The sequence below is a fragment of the Nomascus leucogenys genome, chromosome 6 (genome assembly GCF_006542625.1).
Source record: "Nomascus leucogenys isolate Asia chromosome 6, Asia_NLE_v1, whole genome shotgun sequence".
Taxonomy (NCBI): domain Eukaryota; kingdom Metazoa; phylum Chordata; class Mammalia; order Primates; family Hylobatidae; genus Nomascus; species Nomascus leucogenys.
The window spans coordinates 93,317,369-93,335,393 of NC_044386.1; the positions used below are offsets into that span (position 1 = coordinate 93,317,369).

At 53.9% G+C, this 18,025-nt stretch overlaps 1 protein-coding gene across 1 annotated transcript in view; it reads left to right on the forward strand.

The window, feature by feature from the left end:
* The window catches only part of LOXL1 (lysyl oxidase like 1), a 25,881-nt gene extending 8,079 nt beyond the window's left edge, over positions 1 to 17,802 (forward strand). Inside the window, exons 2-7 of the mRNA XM_030814727.1 lie at positions 8,472 to 8,580; positions 12,033 to 12,170; positions 12,683 to 12,839; positions 13,435 to 13,530; positions 15,086 to 15,201; positions 17,503 to 17,802. Coding sequence (XP_030670587.1) covers positions 8,472 to 8,580; positions 12,033 to 12,170; positions 12,683 to 12,839; positions 13,435 to 13,530; positions 15,086 to 15,201; positions 17,503 to 17,509 — 623 coding nt within the window. The 3' untranslated portion in view covers positions 17,510 to 17,802. The remainder of the gene's footprint in view (positions 1 to 8,471; positions 8,581 to 12,032; positions 12,171 to 12,682; positions 12,840 to 13,434; positions 13,531 to 15,085; positions 15,202 to 17,502) is intronic.
* The last annotated feature ends 223 nt before the right edge of the window (positions 17,803 to 18,025 follow it).

Here is an 18,025-nt window from a genome sequence, read left to right on the forward strand (position 1 = left end):
GGAAGGCAGATATCATCTTGTGAGGAAATAGTCATTTAACAAATATTTATTGAGCAACTTACTGTATGCTGGGCACTGTTCTAGAGCTGGGTATTCATTCGTGAAAAGAAAGAGACAAAATTCTTGCCCTTGTGGATCTTCTGTTTTCATGTATAAACATAATAAATACGTAAAAAAATAGAAGGTACTAAGTGCTGTGGAAAAATAGAGATAGGTAAGGAAGATCGGGAGTGTAGGAGAGGGGCAGGTTGCAAAGGTGGTCAGGCCTCATGAAGGTGACATTTGAGCAAAGACTTGAGGCATATGAGTGAGCCGTGCAGCTGTCTGCAGGAAGAGCATTCCAGATAGGAAGACAGCCAGTGCAAGGCCCTGAGGCAGGAGTTCCCTGGGGTTTTCAGGTGTGCTCCAGTGTGGTTAGAACAGAGTGGAGTGGAAATGGACGTATAACAGGGGACAGGTCAGAGAGGTAATGGGGTCCAGGCCATGGGGAGCTTGTCGGCCATTGTGAGGGGTTTGCCTTTTATTTTCTGTGCATCCCTTTTACTCAGAGTTTGAGCTGAGCAGAAACATGGGTCCCTGACTGCTAAACAGGGCCCCTGATTGCTGTGCTAGGAGTGGACAGTGGAGAGTCAGCCAGGGAAACCCGAGAGGAGGCTGTTCCAGAGACTAGGAAGAGTGGTAGCAATGGAGGAAGCCAGCTTTAGGGTATGTTCTCGAGATAGGGCTGAGGGGATTTCCTGCTGGGTTGGATATGGGGTATGAAAGAAAGAGAGGTGTCAGGGATCACACAGTAGTTTATGGCTGGTGTGGCTGGAAGGATGCAATTGCCTTGAGCTGAGATGGGAAGGCTGTGGGCAGAGTAAGTTTTGTAAGAAATATGAAAATTTCAGGTCACTGTGCAGGGCCTGAGAGGGCAAGGAGGGAACCCCTGGAGTGACTGAAGCATCAGGGGAAGCTTCTAGAGGTGGGGTAGGGGGCACCAGGCAGGGCCTGCAAGGGCAGAGAGGGCTCAGGGGCAGGGGTTGGGTTCACGCTGAGAAGAAATGTGCATTAGGTGTGCAGAGAGGCAGCAGAGGCTTGGCCTCTGAGCAGGGAGCTGACCTCCCCATTGGTTAGCGTCGTCTGCCTCCCCCTCAGCCCAACCTGCCTCCTGGGCAGCTGGTGCAATCAAGCACACACTTACAAATCCCTTCTGTGAGTCAAGCCCTTCTGCTGCTAACTGTCTCTCCCCATTGGTGGGGTGGACAGGCGAGTGCTGTAAAAGAGTGCAGGGTGGTGGTAGAGGGGTGGTCAGGACTGACAGGGTGGGCTTTGGAGCTAAAGACTGTGTGCCCCTGCATAGGTAGAGCTGGTGTGTGTGTGCGCGCGCCTGTGTGCGCGTGCACATGCATAGCTGGGAATTCCAGGACAAGGGCACCATGGGGTCAGGGGGTAGAAAAGGTTGGGGTATGCTGCTAGAGACCTGCCTACTGATCCTTAGGAGACCACGGTGAAACCCCGTCTCTACTAAAAATACAAAAAATTAGCCAGGCGTGGTGGCAGGCGCCTGTAGTCCCAGGTACTTGGAGAGGCTGAGGCAGGGGAATGGCGTGAACCGGGGAGGCGGAGTTTGCAGTGAGCCGAGATCGCGCCACTGCACTCCAGCCTGGGTGACAGAGCGAGACTCCATCTCAAAAAAAAAAAAAAAAAAGAGTTCTGGAAGGCTAGGTAAGGTCAAACCACAGACGGCTTTAGCTGCCACTCTGAGACTTCTGGGCTTGATTCTGTGGGCAATGGGGAGCCATTGAAGACTCTGGGCCTGGCTTGATGGCTGTCCTAGCTCTAAGGTTTGAGCTGGATTACAACTTCATTATGGGGCAAAGTGGAATCTGCAGCCACCTTGCCTGCCTGCTCACCAAGCAGGTGTGGCACAGCCAGGCCAATGCTGACAAGTTAATTTCCTGATTATGAGATAATCATTTCCTAGGGAATCAGGCAGCCAGCTCCCGCCCTGGAGGCCTCTCTGGCTCATCTTTATTCAAGGCCCTGCTCTGCAGAGCTTTCTGCTTCTCCACCACCTAGGGGCTCCTCTGGAGTCTGGCTGCGCTAGCCAAAACATCCCGCTCAGCACATATTTCACAAGCAACTGACCAGTTCCTGCTGGACTTTGTTTATCCTCCAGCCCTGGGCTCAAGAGATTAGGGCTCTTTTGCATTCCACTTTCCATCATTTGCCCCTCATGAGGAGGAGGCTTGGAGAGGAAAGATTTCAGAGACAAGGTTTACTGAACCCACAAAAAAGAGGAAGCCAAGAGGGAAACAGGTGAGGTGTGGACGAGCAATGGGAAGGCATCCACAGGGCCCTCGGTGCCAGGCAGCCTCCAGGAACCACTGGGCAGGAGGGAACAGATTTCTAATGAAGCAGGAAGGATTTAGGTCAGACGGTAGGAGAATTTCCTGACTGCTAAAGTATCGTCTGTAGGGGTTGTGAGAGGGCTTGGGCTCTTGCCCAAAGCTGGGGAATGAACTGAACAGCTCCTAAAAAGTATTTTAATCTCCAAGTGTTTATCGATCTATCCAACCTGTGTTCAAGGGCCAGCTAGTTCAGTCTCCCTCATCATCCATATGGGGAAAGTGAGCCTCAGAAAGGGGACTGGGGAGACTGGACAAGACAGTGAACTCGCCTCTGGAGCCTCCCCTCTGAGAAGGCCCCAGCTGCATCCCACCAGGGAAGGGGCAGATGGTCTTTGTCCTCCAGTTCCTGAGGGCTGGCACGGGAGCCATCAGCAGCTCCAGACCCAGCGTTGAGCAGGAGGACAGGGTGGGCTTGTCCCGAGCACACGGGCCCCAAGAGTCAGTGTGACAGGTTCCTCCTACTGTGCCCCTGCACACTCCCACAGAGAAAGCTCCGGGGCGGAGCCAGGATATAGAACATTGGTTCTGTCTTCTCGGCTCCGTGTCTTCACTGTCCTGGAGGTTTGAAGGGGCTGCTATCGCTAAAAGGCTTACCCCACACCAGTGGCTGGCTATCTCCCTGTGGAATGAATGGCCCTGGGACCCTATTCCCTCGCACCCAGCTCCTCCCCAGCCAAGCATCCTGGCTTTGGCCATCTCAAGGGTCTTCGCCGCCTCGTGACTCAGCATCCCTGCCATCCTGGCCCAGGCTCTGTGCAGCCTGCATCTGAGGAAGAATGCCCACAGAGGCCAGCACAGGGCCTCAGGCCCCGAGTCAGGTGGAGGACAATTAGAAGTGGAAGAATGGAGGCCATGAAGCCTGAAGTGGGGCTGGGTCAACCCAAGGCCACACAGAAGGCCTGTGACACAGTAGGGCAAGATCCCAGGCTCCTGTCTCCCTCCTGGGAGCAAGAAATTGATGGTGGCCAGGGTTTCCCTGGGTAGTCTGAGCAAGCCCACCCACCCAGTCTTTGGGTGGTGAGACCCGCCCCAGCCTACCCCCCACCAGTGGTGCTGGGGGCTTGGGAGAAGACTGAGCGGGGCTGTAGGTGACCCAGGGAGCTGGCTGTGTATCTTCACCAGGCCCAGGAGGAGCATGTACAGCTGTTCACTGTAGCGTGTTTGTGGAGCAGGGAGTTAGAGGCGACCTGAAGGTCTAAAACAGGAGGCTGGCCAGGCGCGGTCACTCACACCTGTAATCCCAGCACTTTGGGAGGCCAAGGTGGGTGGAACACTTGAGGTCAGGAGTTCCAGACCAGCCTGGCCAACATGGTGAAACCCCATCTCTACTAAAAATACAAAATTTAGCCAGGCGGCACACACCTGTAATCCCAGCTACTTGGGAGGCTGAGGCAGGAGAATTGCTTGAACCCGGGAAATGGAGTTTGCAGTGAGCTAAGATGGCACCATTGCACTCCAGCCTGGGCAACAGAGCTAGACTCCATATCTATCTATCTATCTATCTATCTATCTATCTATCTATCTATCTATCTAGTTAGATAGATAGAACAGGAGGCTGGCTAGAAGGGACATAGACGATGCACGTCGTGGAATCCTATGTAGCAGTGACAGGCAGTGAACTAGATAGACCTTAAAAGTTTACATGGACTGGGCGCGGTGGCTCACGCCATAACCTCAGCACTTTGGGAGGCTGAGGTGGGCAGATCACCTGAGGTCAGGAGTTCGAGACCAGCCTGGCCAACATGGTGAAACCCTGTCTCTACTGAAAATACAAAAATTAGCCAGGCATGGTGGCATGCACCTGTGGTCCTAGCTACTTGGGAAGCTGAGATGGAAGGATCGCTTGAACCCAGGAAGCGGATGTTGCAGTGAGCCGATATCACACCACTGCCCTCCAGCCTGGGCTGATGGTTTCGCCTGTATTTGGAGTAAGCAAAAAGACCTCATTTGGCTGGGTGCGGTGGTTCACACCTGCAATCCCAGGACTTTGGGAGGCTGAGGCAGGAGGATCACTTGAGCCCAGGAGATCAAGGCTGCAGTTAGCCATGTTCACGCCACTGCATTCCAGCCTGGACAACAGAGCAAGACCCTGTCTCAAAGAAAAAAGAAAAGATGGAGGTGGCATGGGGAGCTGGATATGTACCTTCACCAGGTCCAGGATCTTCCTTTAAAATGCATACTTTTTGAGGTGAGGGCTGATCACACAGTCTGATAGTAACTGGACTTCACCCAACATTGGCCACTCTGCTTGGAGGGCCTGTGGTACCCTACAAGCCAAAAATTGCAGACCAGCCTCCCTACTTCTACACTGATCGTGTCCACCAGCCCCCAACTCAATCAACCCTTCTTTATCCCCTTCCAACATCACGTAATCCCCCAGCCCCAAGCCCTGCAGAGGGGCCAAGAGCCCAAGCCTGCAGGCCTGGCTGCTGACGAAATGTCCCCTGAGAGAGCTGCCCAGAGAAGGAGGCATTGTTCCTTCCTGGAAAAACATACCAGCTGTGGGAGGGGGTCTGCTATTCCCTGGGACTTTGGCAAGGATCCTGAGGGTGAGGCGGGAGGGCCCAGCCTGAACTCCTGAGGCTGCTCCTTTCCATCAGCTTCCCCGAGCTGCTGCCTCTTGTGTCACTCCCACGGCCATGAGGGTGTGACAGAGGTGGAGCACAGAGAGGGGGCCGTTGGGGGAGTCACAGGAGGCCCTGATGATGGTTAGAGATGTAGAACAAAGAAAATTACAAAATAATGGTAAGAGTGATTCCATTTAAGTTCTAGAAAAGGCATAACTAATCTACAGTGATTAGAAGCAGAGCAGTGGCTGCCTGGGGTGGCGGAGGTGGGGAGAGGACTTACAGGGAAGGGGCCAGAGGGTGATGGAAACAATCCACAGCTTGATTGTGGTGGAAGCCACATGGCTTTATACATTTGTTAGAACTTATCAAACTGTACACCTAAAATCTGTGCTTTTCACTGTGTATAGATTATGGCTCAAAAAGTTTATTTTTATAAAAAGAGTGACAGGAGGAGTCCTGGGAGGGCAAGGAGACCTAGGATCTCCTCCTGGGGTACCCCAGCTCCCTGTGTGACCCTGCGCAGATTTATGGGCCTAAGCCTCAGTTTCCTCTGGTGCTTCCAAAGACATTATGTGCCTTGGTGTCTTGGGGGCAGGACATGGAAAACACTTTGGGTTGCCTAGAACAGTCATTAAAGAGGCTCTCCTGACAGAGCCTGAGGGGCTTTGGACCAGTTAGTCACTCCCAAAACAAAAGTTGCTCCACTGAGGGCAAGTAGGACTCAGGCCCTGCCCATAGAATGTCGTCTGGAGCGGAGGAGACACACACAGGTTAGTATGATGAAATCTAAGTGTAGATCTAATACAGATGGGGTAGTGAGAGAGGAGAATTGTGTGCAGTCTGAGATATCATTGCAATTAGGGGAGACTTCCCGCAACAAGAGGCCCCTGCCTGAGCCTGAGATTCCTCAACAATAAGAGGAAGAAGATGATCATCTGTGGCAAGGGTCAAGGCTCAGATTGTGACCAGCAGCCCCAAGCTGTTTGTCCTTAGCCTCTCTTCCAATTCTCCACATGCAGTACTCTACAGACGCCCCTCCTCCATAACTCTGGCACTTATAACCCTACCCCACTCAGTTTTAATCAGAAAGGCTTGATGATATCACAGCAATTCCTTTTTTTTCTTTAGCTGAAGAGCTTTAGTCCATCATCAGGGGACAAACAGAAATGAGACTGAGATTCAGAATTGCTGATAGGCATCAGACCTCGGTCTGTGACCAGGATCAGGGCTCGGTATGTGACCAGTGTCAGGACTCAGACTGAGATCAGGAACAGGGCTTGGTGTGTGATCAGGGTCAAGCCTCAGGGTGTGCCCAGGGCCAGGGTTCAGTGTGTGACCAAGGTCAGCGCTTAATGTGACGAGGGTCAGAGGTCAGTCTGTGACCAAGGTCAGGGTGCAGACTGTGATCAGGCACAGGGCTCAGCGTGTGTACATAGTCAAGGCTGGGAGAGGCCAGGAACAGCACTGGCCCTCACTGGCCCCACCTGGCCTCTTCCTCCCCGCTCCTCCAACTTCCCTGGGTTGCATAGCCAGCTCATGAAATAGCCTAGATAGGAAGGGTCAGGCCAGAAAAGCTTTGTGGAGCCATCTGTGCAGTATTTCTTGAAACTGGGCCTGGGGTGGGGGCAGCAAGCTGTCTGATGTCAAATGCTGGGTCTCCTGAGTCTTAAGGCCCAGCTACCCCACCCTATAAGCTGCTGAAGGAAAGGCACTGGGTGATGGGGAAGGGGCCCATCCCTCTCATCCTCACCCCTCCCCCAGAGGCTTCCAGGGTCCAGAGAGTGAGAACCAGCTCCCAGCTGGCTTGAGGGCCTATGGGTCCCTTGGGAAATGACTGCAAACATTCCTAGGGGCTCAAGTAACACGGCCTAGGCTGGCCAAGAAGTCCCCCACCAGCCAGGAGCCACCTCATCCTCACCCACCCTTGCACTCCAAGCTTCCTCATCATTCCAAGTAGGTGAGATCACCCTGGCAGCCTGGACCAGGCTCCCCCATGAGGCCCAGGCCCCAGGGAGAGCAAAGCTAGGGTCTGGGAACTCAGGGTGGTGTGGGGTGGGGGACATGCAGGCAGACACTTCTGCCGATGGCTTAAAAGCCAGCCTTCCCTTCCTTGGCCTCATCTTCCAGACCTAAAAGCTGATGAGAGGGTCTTGGCAGCAGGAAAGGGGTGGGAAATCCCTCCATGGGACTCAAGTCCTCCCACCTTGCCTGCTCTCACCCTTCCTGAATCCCTCAAGAGCAGAGCACTTCAAAGAAACTAAGAGGAACTTACAGCCTCATCTTATCACTTACCTGACAGAATCCCTGAGGCCAGAGAGGAGAGGGAATTAGAGGCCCCAGGACCACTCCCCTTTAAATCAGTGGTTGGGCTGGGATAGAGCCCAGGGCCCTGGAGTCCCCCCTGCCCACACCTACCCCTGCCCGCACCCACCCCAGCCCACACCCCATCACTCCAACATTAAGATATTCCTTCTTCATTCCAATGCAGGATGGAGTCTGGACACCTAAGTTTGGTTTCTGCTTATTCCTAGTAACTCCTGCTCAGACTAATGCATGCCCAGGGAGGAACATGGAGGGGCAGGAACAGGATGGACAGTCCCCGGGCTCTGGCACATCCTGGGGAACAAGGGACCACAAGGACGGGGGCAGCCTCCAGACTTCCCCTGGGCGCTTGACCCCAGGCCTTGCAGGGGAGGGAGCCAGGGCCTCCCTCAGGTTGGTGGCCAGAGGTTGCAGACAGAGGAGGGTGTGGTCAGGTCTAGGGGGCTGATGGCAGGAAGTGGTGGCAGGTGATGGGGGGCGGGGGTACAGGGAGGAGTGGCTGCGCCAGGCCGAAAGGAATCCTGAGAAGGTCGGGCTGGGTGCCCAGGCTGAGAATCCTGCCCTGTCAGCAGCCTGCTCTGGGGAAGTATTTTCCTTCTAGCCCATCCCTTCCTGCCCACCCTGACTCCTGCCAGCCTGCATCCACCTGGCTCTGCCCATGAACCTTTAGGGACACACTCCAGGCCAGAAGCCCAGGGCTCTCTTGGTGGTTCACAAAGAATGCTGACTGCAGGGATGAGAGGAACAGAGGGTGTCTGGGAGCTGCTGTCCAGAGGCCTGGGGAGTAAGGACTTGAGGGAGTGCTTCTGTCAGGAAATTATGTGGTTCACTCATTCCTGCCTCCAGGCCTTTGTTCATGCTGCTCCCCCTGCCGAGGACACCCTTTCCTGCTCTCTAGTTCTCTAAATCCTGCCCCATCTCCCAGATCTTTTTCATGTTCAAGCTTTTCCAGGAAGTCTTAGCAGTTCCCACACCACAGAGCTCGAGATGTAAGCTCTTGCTGCCTGACTTCCCTGACCCCACACCTGAACCCAGGACCCAATGCCCAAGGAGAATGGCAAAGGGTTTTGGGGTATGAGAGGATGTTTGGGGTGTGAGGAGGTCCCTGGGCATTAGCAGTAGCCAACCTGACGCTCTCAATGTCATGCTCTTCCTCCCTCCCCCTCTCTCCCACTGCCCACTCCAGGTCTCCCTGACTTGGTCCCAGACCCCAACTATGTGCAAGCATCCACTTATGTGCAGAGAGCCCACCTGTACTCCCTGCGCTGTGCTGCGGAGGAGAAGTGTCTGGCCAGGTAAGGAGCTGAGGCAGAAGTGTAGAGTGTTGGGATAGTCCCGGGGAGTCACCCAGAACCCAGCCTAGCTGTGGCTGCCAGCTAGGCTGTCTACAAGCTGATGACCCTGGCCAAGTGCCCCAGCCTCCCAGGACCCTGACCTTTTCATCAGTGAGCCTTGCCTGCCCCAAGGGAGTCAGGAGGGGAGGGGAGCAAGCGGGGGCCCAGCATTTCTGTATACTATACCTCACTATACAAGGAACTTCACCTTTACTGTGGCGCTTCATCTTTATATGAGCCCTGAAGGCATGGGTTGCCCCCTCAGGAAACTGAGGAGCAATGAAAGGAACTCAAACCTTTTGGATCTGAGCTGTTTAATGAGAAGGTTCCTCTTGGGAGCCCAGGCTTCCAGTGGTCATACAGGGACCCAGGGAAGTCCTACTGGGTGGATGTACCTGCAGGATAGAGCCCAGGACTATGGAGCCATGTCCACAGAGGACAGCTGTGGCTTTGGCTGGCCCAGGCTGCCTCTGCCTAGTCACAGCAGGGGCAGTGAGCCTGGGGGACAAAGAAGCTTCAGTTATATGTTGCACTGGAAAGAGAGGAAGGAGACCAGTTTCCATGAACCCAGAAGGTGAGCACAGCTGGCTTGCCATTATTCATGGGTGATCCTGCCTCTCGCAGTGTTTGCTTCTAATTTATAAGCAGTTCATACTCTGCTGGAACATAGGTGCTTTGGGGATACCTCCCTGGGCTAAAATAATTAGTTAAGATTATGTTATCTGCTTCTTTTGTTAATATCCCTCTATGTTGAAAGCACCTATTTTTCTTAATTACCTGCTTTTTGGACATTTGAACTCTCTGTTTAGTTTGACTTTTTACTATCTAGGAAACTCTTCAGAATCTCAACATTTTCTCATTTCTAGAACTTCTAGTTCACTGCCACTATAAGTAGCTGATCATAAACCCTTATCTGTCTGTAACAAGATAAAGAACTTGAACCAGAATGTAACTCAACTCACTCCTTCATTGAGAAAGTCTTGCTTAAAAAAAAAAAGTGTCCACTGAACTAAGCAGAGTGATTGGTAATGTTGTCGATGTACATTCTGGTGCAAGTTCCCGATCCCATCCCAGTCTGGCATCAGTGTGGGAACTGCCCTTGGTCCAGGGACCTCAGGCTGAGTACCACTCAGCCAGCCTGTCTGGGCAGTTCTTGTCTTGTTTCAGTTGTCCTGGGGAAGAGAGCATAATGGTCCTGCTGGAATTCCTCCAGCGATGAGGAACTTACAGCCTCCATGACAGCCCTTCCAGTCTTAAGAGAATTAGTCAAAGTCAAACTATTAATATCACTGCCTCTTCATGAAGGATCCTGAGTGCCCGGACCTGCGCTCCCAGGTGGGGAGAGGAGGCAGCCTGTCCTCTGTCCTGGAGGGTCTCCTGGTACAGCTGGAGAGAACAGCCCTCACCTGTACCCCAGTGACAGAACCAAGACACGAGTGGGACAAGAGCCAGAAGGACTGGTTCACAGGCCAGGGCTGCTGGAGGTCAGAGGAGGGAGGGGTCAGCAAGGGCTGAGGCCTCAGAGGAGGTGGGCATGGGAGTTCAGACCTGGAGAACCCTGCAAAACTGGAGCCCTGGGGCAGAAGGGCCCTCTGAGATCATTTCAAGTATGGGCCGTGGGCTGGTGCCAGTTCACATGCTGCAGGCAGAACCCAGAGAAGGAAAGGGACCCGTTCCAAGTCTCACCGCCAGTTTGTGGCCAAGCTGGGCCTAGAACCTAGACCCTTATGGTTTCCCACGGTGTGCTGAGCCGAACAGAAGGGCAGGATTTAATTGAACAGAGGGAAGGAGGATGTTTTGTTCCAACCCAGACACAGACAGATTCCAAGCCTCCCCCAGACAAGGCTGAGGGCCTTTCATCCTGGCAGACAGTCTGAGCCGCCTGTTGTCCAGACATTCTCTCAAAGAGAGCGCTAATCCCTACGACTGGCCACCGCTCCCCTCTGGACTTAGGACCGGACCTTAATGAGTGCCAGGGAAGAGCCCCTGAGGCCAACAGTTAGCTGTCAGCCGTCAGCTAAAGAGGGGAGGGGCCTTCAGCCACCCCTTCCTGTTCCTACCACAGATGTGTGTGCATGTGTGTGTATGTGTGCATGTGTGTGTGTCTCCCCTCACTGCAGCCCCTCGTTCCTCTTTCCACCCTTTTCCTTTTGTCACAAGGCCTGTCTCAGTTGGAAATCTGGAGTCAGCAGGTGAATTGCGAGCAGGCAATTCATACCAGACCCACGTTCCCTGAATGGAAAAGGGCAGGTTGCCAGCCTGAAGCCATGCAATCAGGGAGAGGTGGTCTGGACCCAGTGCAAGATGTAGGTGGTATCGGGCTGTGCCGCAGTCAGTGCTGTTAGAGCTCACAGGCAATCCAGATCCTCTATGTAGAGCAATCAGGGCAGACTTCCTGGAGGAGGGGACTTTTGAGTTGACCCTAGGAGACTGGGTGAGTTTTGGAATTCTGAGTCAAGCAAACAGCATGGGCAAAAGTATGGGTCAGGGAAAAAGTTCAGCCTGTTTGGAAAATAGGCTCTGAAGCAGGAACCCAGGGTGTGTGGGGGAGTGGAAGGGCAGATGGGACTAGAAAAGTGAAGAGGCTTTGACCAGAGGACTTCAAGTCTGTTTTTCAGGCCCACACCCAAGACATGGCATACTTTGGTCAACAATTAGGGCTCTGTCTGGAGGAGGGAAGACTTATCAGAATCTCCTGGATAGGACTTTTTTTTTCTTTTTTTTAGAAAAGGGGTCTCACTCTGTTGCCCAGACTGGCATGCAGCAGCACAGTTACAGCTCATTGCAGCCTCAAACTCCTGGACTCAAGGGATCAGTCTCCAAGTAGCTGGGACTACAAGCATAAGCCACCTTACCTGGCTAATTTTTTTATTTTTAAAAAATTTCTTTAATTAAATTAATTTTTTAAATTTTAATTTCTCACTATGTTGCCCAGGCTGGTCTCAAACTATCGGCCTCAAGTGATCCTCCTGCCTCGAACTCCCAAAGCTCTGTAGTTACAGGCATGAGCCAGAGTGCCTGGCCCCCCCAGTAGGGCTGTTTTTCAATGGCCCTTCAAAGATTGCTATGTGCTCCTGCACCCAGGGGCTAACCCCAGCTGAGTCACCTGCAGGTATCAGGGACACTGCCATGCCTGGTACCGCTTTAGAAAGATGCTGTTGGCAGCTGGCGGCCACATGGTGGAGGCCAGAAAGGAGGGGACAGCCAGGATTTCACGGGGTCAGAAGACAGAGGAAGAGGCCTGAGCCTCCACCACAGTTCGAGGAGACAGAGGAGAAGATTTTCAGGGACAAGGACTGGGGCTGCAGAACCAGTGGCCAAGGGCTGGGGGTGGAGCTGAGGGGGCCCATGCTGGGTTCTGGTGTCACTGTGCCCCAGCCCCCCCTCATCTCCCCCCCCCGCCGTCCCTGCAGCACAGCCTACGCCCCTGAGGCCACTGACTACGACATGCGGGTGCTGCTGCGCTTCCCCCAGCGCGTGAAGAACCAGGGCACAGCGGACTTCCTCCCCAACCGGCCACGGCACACCTGGGAGTGGCACAGCTGCCACCAGTGAGTGGGGAGGGGCTGGGCCCGTCCTCTTCCACTTCTCCTCTGGGCCAGGGACCTTGGTGCCTGAGCTCCCCTCCCGCCATGAGCACTCTGGGAGACACAGATACTGGATTAGAGGGCCCGGGGAGGTGTTATCTGCTAACTCTTTTCACTGGGGCAAGTGTTTCTCAGAGAAGCCTCTGCCAAAGCTAGGCTGGAAGATGGATACAGAAGGATTGGTCTCAATAAGGGTTGGAAATGTCTAGAATACAGGGCATTGCCCAATGAGGCCATTACAGGTGGGAGCCCAAAAAGGAAGTGAGGGGTCTAGAGCATGTGCTGTCCTGGAGTGACCCAGCTAGGTGGGGAGCACAGAAGGGCCACCCCGCAGTACTCAGGGGACAGGAGAGCCTAGACCGGCCAGGAGGCTGCACCACAGCAGGGTCACCTGAGCCCATCTCAGGGTGGGGACAGTATGAGAGGCCCGGGGAAGACTAGGCCCTCTTCTTTCTCCTTCTCTCCTCTGCCCCTAGACATTACCACAGCATGGATGAGTTCAGCCACTACGACCTACTGGATGCAGCCACAGGCAAGAAGGTGGCCGAGGGCCACAAGGCCAGTTTCTGCCTGGAGGACAGCACCTGTGACTTTGGCAACCTCAAGCGCTATGCATGCACCTCTCATACCCAGGTTGGGCTGGAGAGATGGGGTTTGGGGCATGGGAGGATGAGGAGTTGGGGAGGCAAAGAGCGAGGCCCGCTGAGGCCGGCTGTGGCCCGGCTAGTACCAAGGCTTCTGGCCACTCAGCTCTGCTCACAGTGAAGGTCTTCTCACCAGTCCTCAGGCTGCCACAGTGCCCTGCAGGGACTGTTCCCTCCCTGCCCAAGCCCCTTTTCCATGTTATTCCGGATGATCTGCTCATGGAGAGAAGGAAACATTGCAACAGTCTGGAGAGCAACACGTCCTGTTGGCCTGTTCACCCACCCATATCCCTCTTTCCATCAGCCAACCTACATATCCACAAACTGTCCATCTGTCCTGTCTCTTTTTATCCATTCTGCCATCCATCTCGTCCCTCCCACCTGGCTATTAGATATCTCTGTCTTTGCTCTGGTCCATCTAGCCAGTGGCTTTAGGAAGGGGTGGACCCACCCTGAGCAGTTGCCCTGGGCCAGGGTCAGGGGAGAAACTGAGGGGAAGGTGGGCCCGAAACTCCTGAAAGTGGGCGTGGGGTGGCTCTGGGAAACAAGCAGCATCACAGCTGCTCCTCTTGTCCCTTTCCCAGGGCCTGAGCCCAGGCTGCTATGACACCTACAACGCGGACATCGACTGCCAGTGGATCGACATAACCGACGTGCAGCCTGGGAACTACATCCTCAAGGTGGGCCTCTGGGTCTGGGGCTTTCGCTCCAACCCGATGTTCATGTCCAGTGTCCCCCCGTTCCTGAAAGAAGCTTCAGCCTCTGGGCCTGTTCCCTTCTCCCCAGCTGCCGAGCAGAGGCAGCCTCTGAGGCATCACTTGAGGTTTAGGCTTCCCAGCCGAAGGTTTAGGTCTCAGGCTGACATAGCCTCTCTTTCCATAAAGAACCCAGGGAACCTTTGCCCCGGCTGTGGTAATGCTAGAGGCAGTGGTGATACTGTCTCCCTAAGTGACAGAGGACCAGAGAGGGCAAGGAAGACTTGGAGAGCCATGTGGTCTATCTTCCTGTCTTCGGACAGGGCAGACTTTGTATCATTTGGGAGACAGATGAGAGGCCCTCAGCTCTTTATAGGAAACCCTGCAAAGCCAAGGGCTCCTGTGACTAAGCCCCTTTTAGCCTGAACCCCTCCTGCTCTAATGGACACTCACTCCATCACCTCTTCCCTTGGTTGAGGGAAAAGTAGAAAAGCATATTAACAACACACATCCAGACTTGGTACATCCGTGTAGGCCAGGTTGTCATGGGCCCACCTGGGGAAGCTATGTCTCAGGCTCCTCCACACAGGTATAAAATGAGTAGGGATCATTCCACCAGTTCATCTGGACCCACTCAGAAGCAGAAAAGCAGCTCAGTAAAGGCAGAGCAGTGAAGCCAGGTTTCAGGCGGAGGCCTTCCCTGCAGAAAGTCAGCAGGTGGAGAGATGCATCCAGTAGCAGTTCTCTGCAGTTCCCTCCTGAGTGCCCCTCAGCAGGCTCCAAGCTTGCTCCTCCAGGGCCTGGGGTTGTCCAGTATATTTTTTCTTTTCCTCATTCATCCACTCAGTCAACATGCAGGAAGTCCCCTCTGAGTTCTAGGCACTAGACACACAAACCACATAAGCAATACAGTTCACAGTCCCTGCCCTTTGGGAGTGTACCAGGATTTGAAAGTTGCATCCCTGCATCTGTTCGTAGATGTTCTGCAAATAAAGCTGGCCCTACCCTAGTTAATCCAACATTTAAAAGTGTTGTATCCCAACAGCTCCTTTTCAGACAAAAAGCACAGATCATACTCGGGCCATCATCTCAGTGAATGTTGGGCACGTGGGGCTCCAGAGCAGGGGATCAGACAGGCCCTCGATCAGTCACCTAGACAGGGATGCATAGGGAACGACTTTGAGCCTTGGAGTTGGGGAGACCAGGTGTTGAATCCCTGCTTAGCTCCTCATTACTGCATTCCCTGGGGCAGGATCCAACCTCTCTGACCCCAAATGCCTCATGCAGGGCCCACCTGGCACAGGCTCTAGCTCTAGGGAAACATCCAATCTTCTGATAAGGGGGATCAGATGATGTTTTCGTGGATTACCAGCTGCCTCTTCTTTCCCCTCTGTGTCTCTCTAGCAGTGTGTCTCTGTTCTCCCTCTCTCTGTCACCTGTCTGTCCGTCTGTCTGCCTCTTTACCACCTTCTCTGGTGAGCAGTTGAGGTGCAGCCCCCCTAACTAGACCTCCTTTCTCCCTGTTTCTCTTCTTCCTCAGGTGCACGTGAACCCAAAGTATATTGTTTTGGAGTCTGACTTCACCAACAACGTGGTGAGATGCAACATTCACTACACAGGTCGCTACGTTTCTGCAACAAACTGCAAAATTGTCCAGTAAGAGTTTGCCCACCACCCTTCCTGGCCTCGTCCCTTTCCTGCCTGGGGAGCAGGCAAGGCCACCTGAGATACCTAAGGCACCTGCACTTTAGGTCACCTTGATGGCCGAACGCAGCTGCAGCGGGGCCTGTCAAAAAGAGCCTTGGTCCATGCCAACCCCAAGCTGAGTGTTTACGGTGGGGCTCAGGCTGTAGGGTGTTGATCTGGGGCTGCATCTTGTGGCTCCCTGAGATGTCCCAAGTGAAAACCAGCAGAAGGCAGAGTCATTTGGTGCAAGGCCATGAGCTCTGCAGTCCCAGTTCCACAGCTTCCTCTCTCTGTGACATTGGGTCACTTCCCTGAGCTACTTTCCTCAACTATAAAATAGGTATTTCCACATAGGCTGGGGATGAGGATCTACAGGCCTGATGTCTGCATGTTCAACAGCCCAACACACAGTGGCACACAGTGAACAGCAGCTGTGATCATTAGTGTCCTTATCAAGTGGACTGGATTAAACAGTCACAGATTAGAAGTGATTCTGGTTAAAAGGAGCCATCTTCAGTCCCTAGGCCCCCATTGTAGAAGAAGTCCCTAAAATCTGGGCTCGGGATTTTGGCACATGCTGCTGGGTAGGGTCCTCAGTCTTTCTCCTGATTCCCCATGTGAAGTACTTTGCAGAGGGACCTCTTGCTTACAAGCTCACAAGGAAACCCCACCACACTCCAGATCAAAGCAACCCTTTTCCATTAACAACAACAAAAAAATTAGTCCTAGTGCTTTCAACTTTAGTTCATCAACTGGGAGAAAGGTGATAGAGATCTCAAGGCCCAGAGAGGTATCTTTCTCTATAAGTATATACTTATTAATGGATGGCAGGTATGAGAGATTAAGCCTATGACTATGGTCAGGGTGTGGTGTATGGCCAGGGTCAGGGCTCAGTCTGTGACAAGGGTTAGGGCTCAGTGTGTGCCAAGGGTTAGGACTCAGTGTGTGACCAGGATCAAGGCTCAGTGTGTGACCAGGATCAAGGCTCAGTGTGTGACCAGGATCAGGGCTCAGTGTGTACCCAGGGTCAGGGCCCAGTGTGTGACCAGGGTCAGGGCTCAGTCTGTGACCAGAGTCAGGGCCCAGTGTGTAGCCAGGCTCAGTGCTCAATCTGTGACCAGGGTCAGGGCTCAGTGTGTGACCAGGATCAGGGCTCAGTGTGTGGCCAGGGTCAGGGCTCAGTCTGTGACCAGAGCCAGGCTCATTTAGAGACAGCCCTCTCACACCTGATTGCTACCATCAACCTAACTGTTCACAGCATGCTGCCACCACATCATGAATATTAAAAATGGGAACAGCAGCCTCTAGTTCAGTGCAGAGATTAGGTTCCTCATGAGTAGAATGAGATCAGAATTCCCCAGGGCACACAGCATGTTTGAAAGGACGAACTCCTGTCCCATCACTGGCAGTTTGGCTCTTTAGCAGGCTTGGGTTTCCAGCACATTCCTGCTCCTCAGGGCCCATCTTAGCCATTCAAGACCTAGGGGTCACCTAAGTGGTAGAAGCCATTCTAGGGAAGGAGGAGGAAGAAAGAATGAGGTATCCAGGAAACAAAGGAGGCTGCTGGGGGCTCGGGGGTGGGGGTGCAGGGAGTCCCGCCTGCTGCTGGGAAAGGGGGATGGGAACAGAAACAGCATCCCACGTCCCAGGCGCCTGGAGCAGCCAGGAGGGCTCTCGGCAGGGCAGATGGAGAAGCAGCCTGCGCGGCCCTCCCAGCTCCCCGGGGGCCTGTGGGCAGCAGGGGGAGCCAAAGCCCTTCCTTCCAACAGCTCTTTACATAAGTGCTTGGAAAGGCCGGGTCTTATTAGAGTGTCTCAGTCTCTGTGACCCTGACCGCAGGCAGGCGGCTGGGCCAGTGTGCACAGGAAGCTGGACAGAGCGTTCCCAGAAAGGCCACGGGACTGACGCCTGTGGGTTTCCATCGTGTTTCTGGAGGAAAAAGGAGGCTTAAAAAAAAAACAGTACTGAGTTAGAAAAAACAAGAAAGTATTTCCAGACAGTAGCAGCTCTGCTAATGGCCTAGAAAACAATCTGGGACTAGGGCATGGGGAGGGGAATGTGCTGAGACTGTGCCCTGGGGGGGTGGGAGTCCATCAAACCTCTCCTTTTGGAGCTGGGCTGAGGGGGTCGGCACATTCTCTTGAGGGAAATGTAGGCCCATGCCTGCCCTGCCGTGAGGGATCTGGGCTGTGGGAGGGAAGCCCTGGCTGAGGAAGCCACGGGGGCCCTACTTTGCAGCCCCTCATTGACCCACTGTGTTTCCTTCCTCAGATCCTGATCTCCGGGAGGGACAGATGGCCAATCTCTCCCCTTCCAAAGCAGGCCCTGCTCCCCCGGCAGCCTCCCGCCGAGGGGCCCAGCCCGCAACCCACAGGCAGGGGCATCCCTCCCTGCCGGCCTCAGGGAGCGAACGTGGATGGAAACCACAGGGATTCCGGATGCCAGACCCCATTTTATACTTCACTTTTCTCTACAGCATTGTTTTGTTGTTGGTTTTTATTTTTTATACTTTGGCCATACCACAGAGCTAGATTGCCCAGGTCTGGGCTGAATAAAACAAGGTTTTTCTACTCTGTGGCTCTGCATGTGGCCTGCTGGCTGGCTGGCCAGCCACGGCTAGTTTCGGCCTGGGGGATGTCCTTGGGTGTCATCCTAACCCCTCGCCAAATGTGGAAAGGGCAGCCACCACCCGGTCAGGACCACAGCGACCATGAGAGCGCTGAGCCCATTGTGGAAGCCTGTGGGGTTGAGCCCTTGGCCAAGCCTGTCCCATGGGAATGGGACCACATCCGAC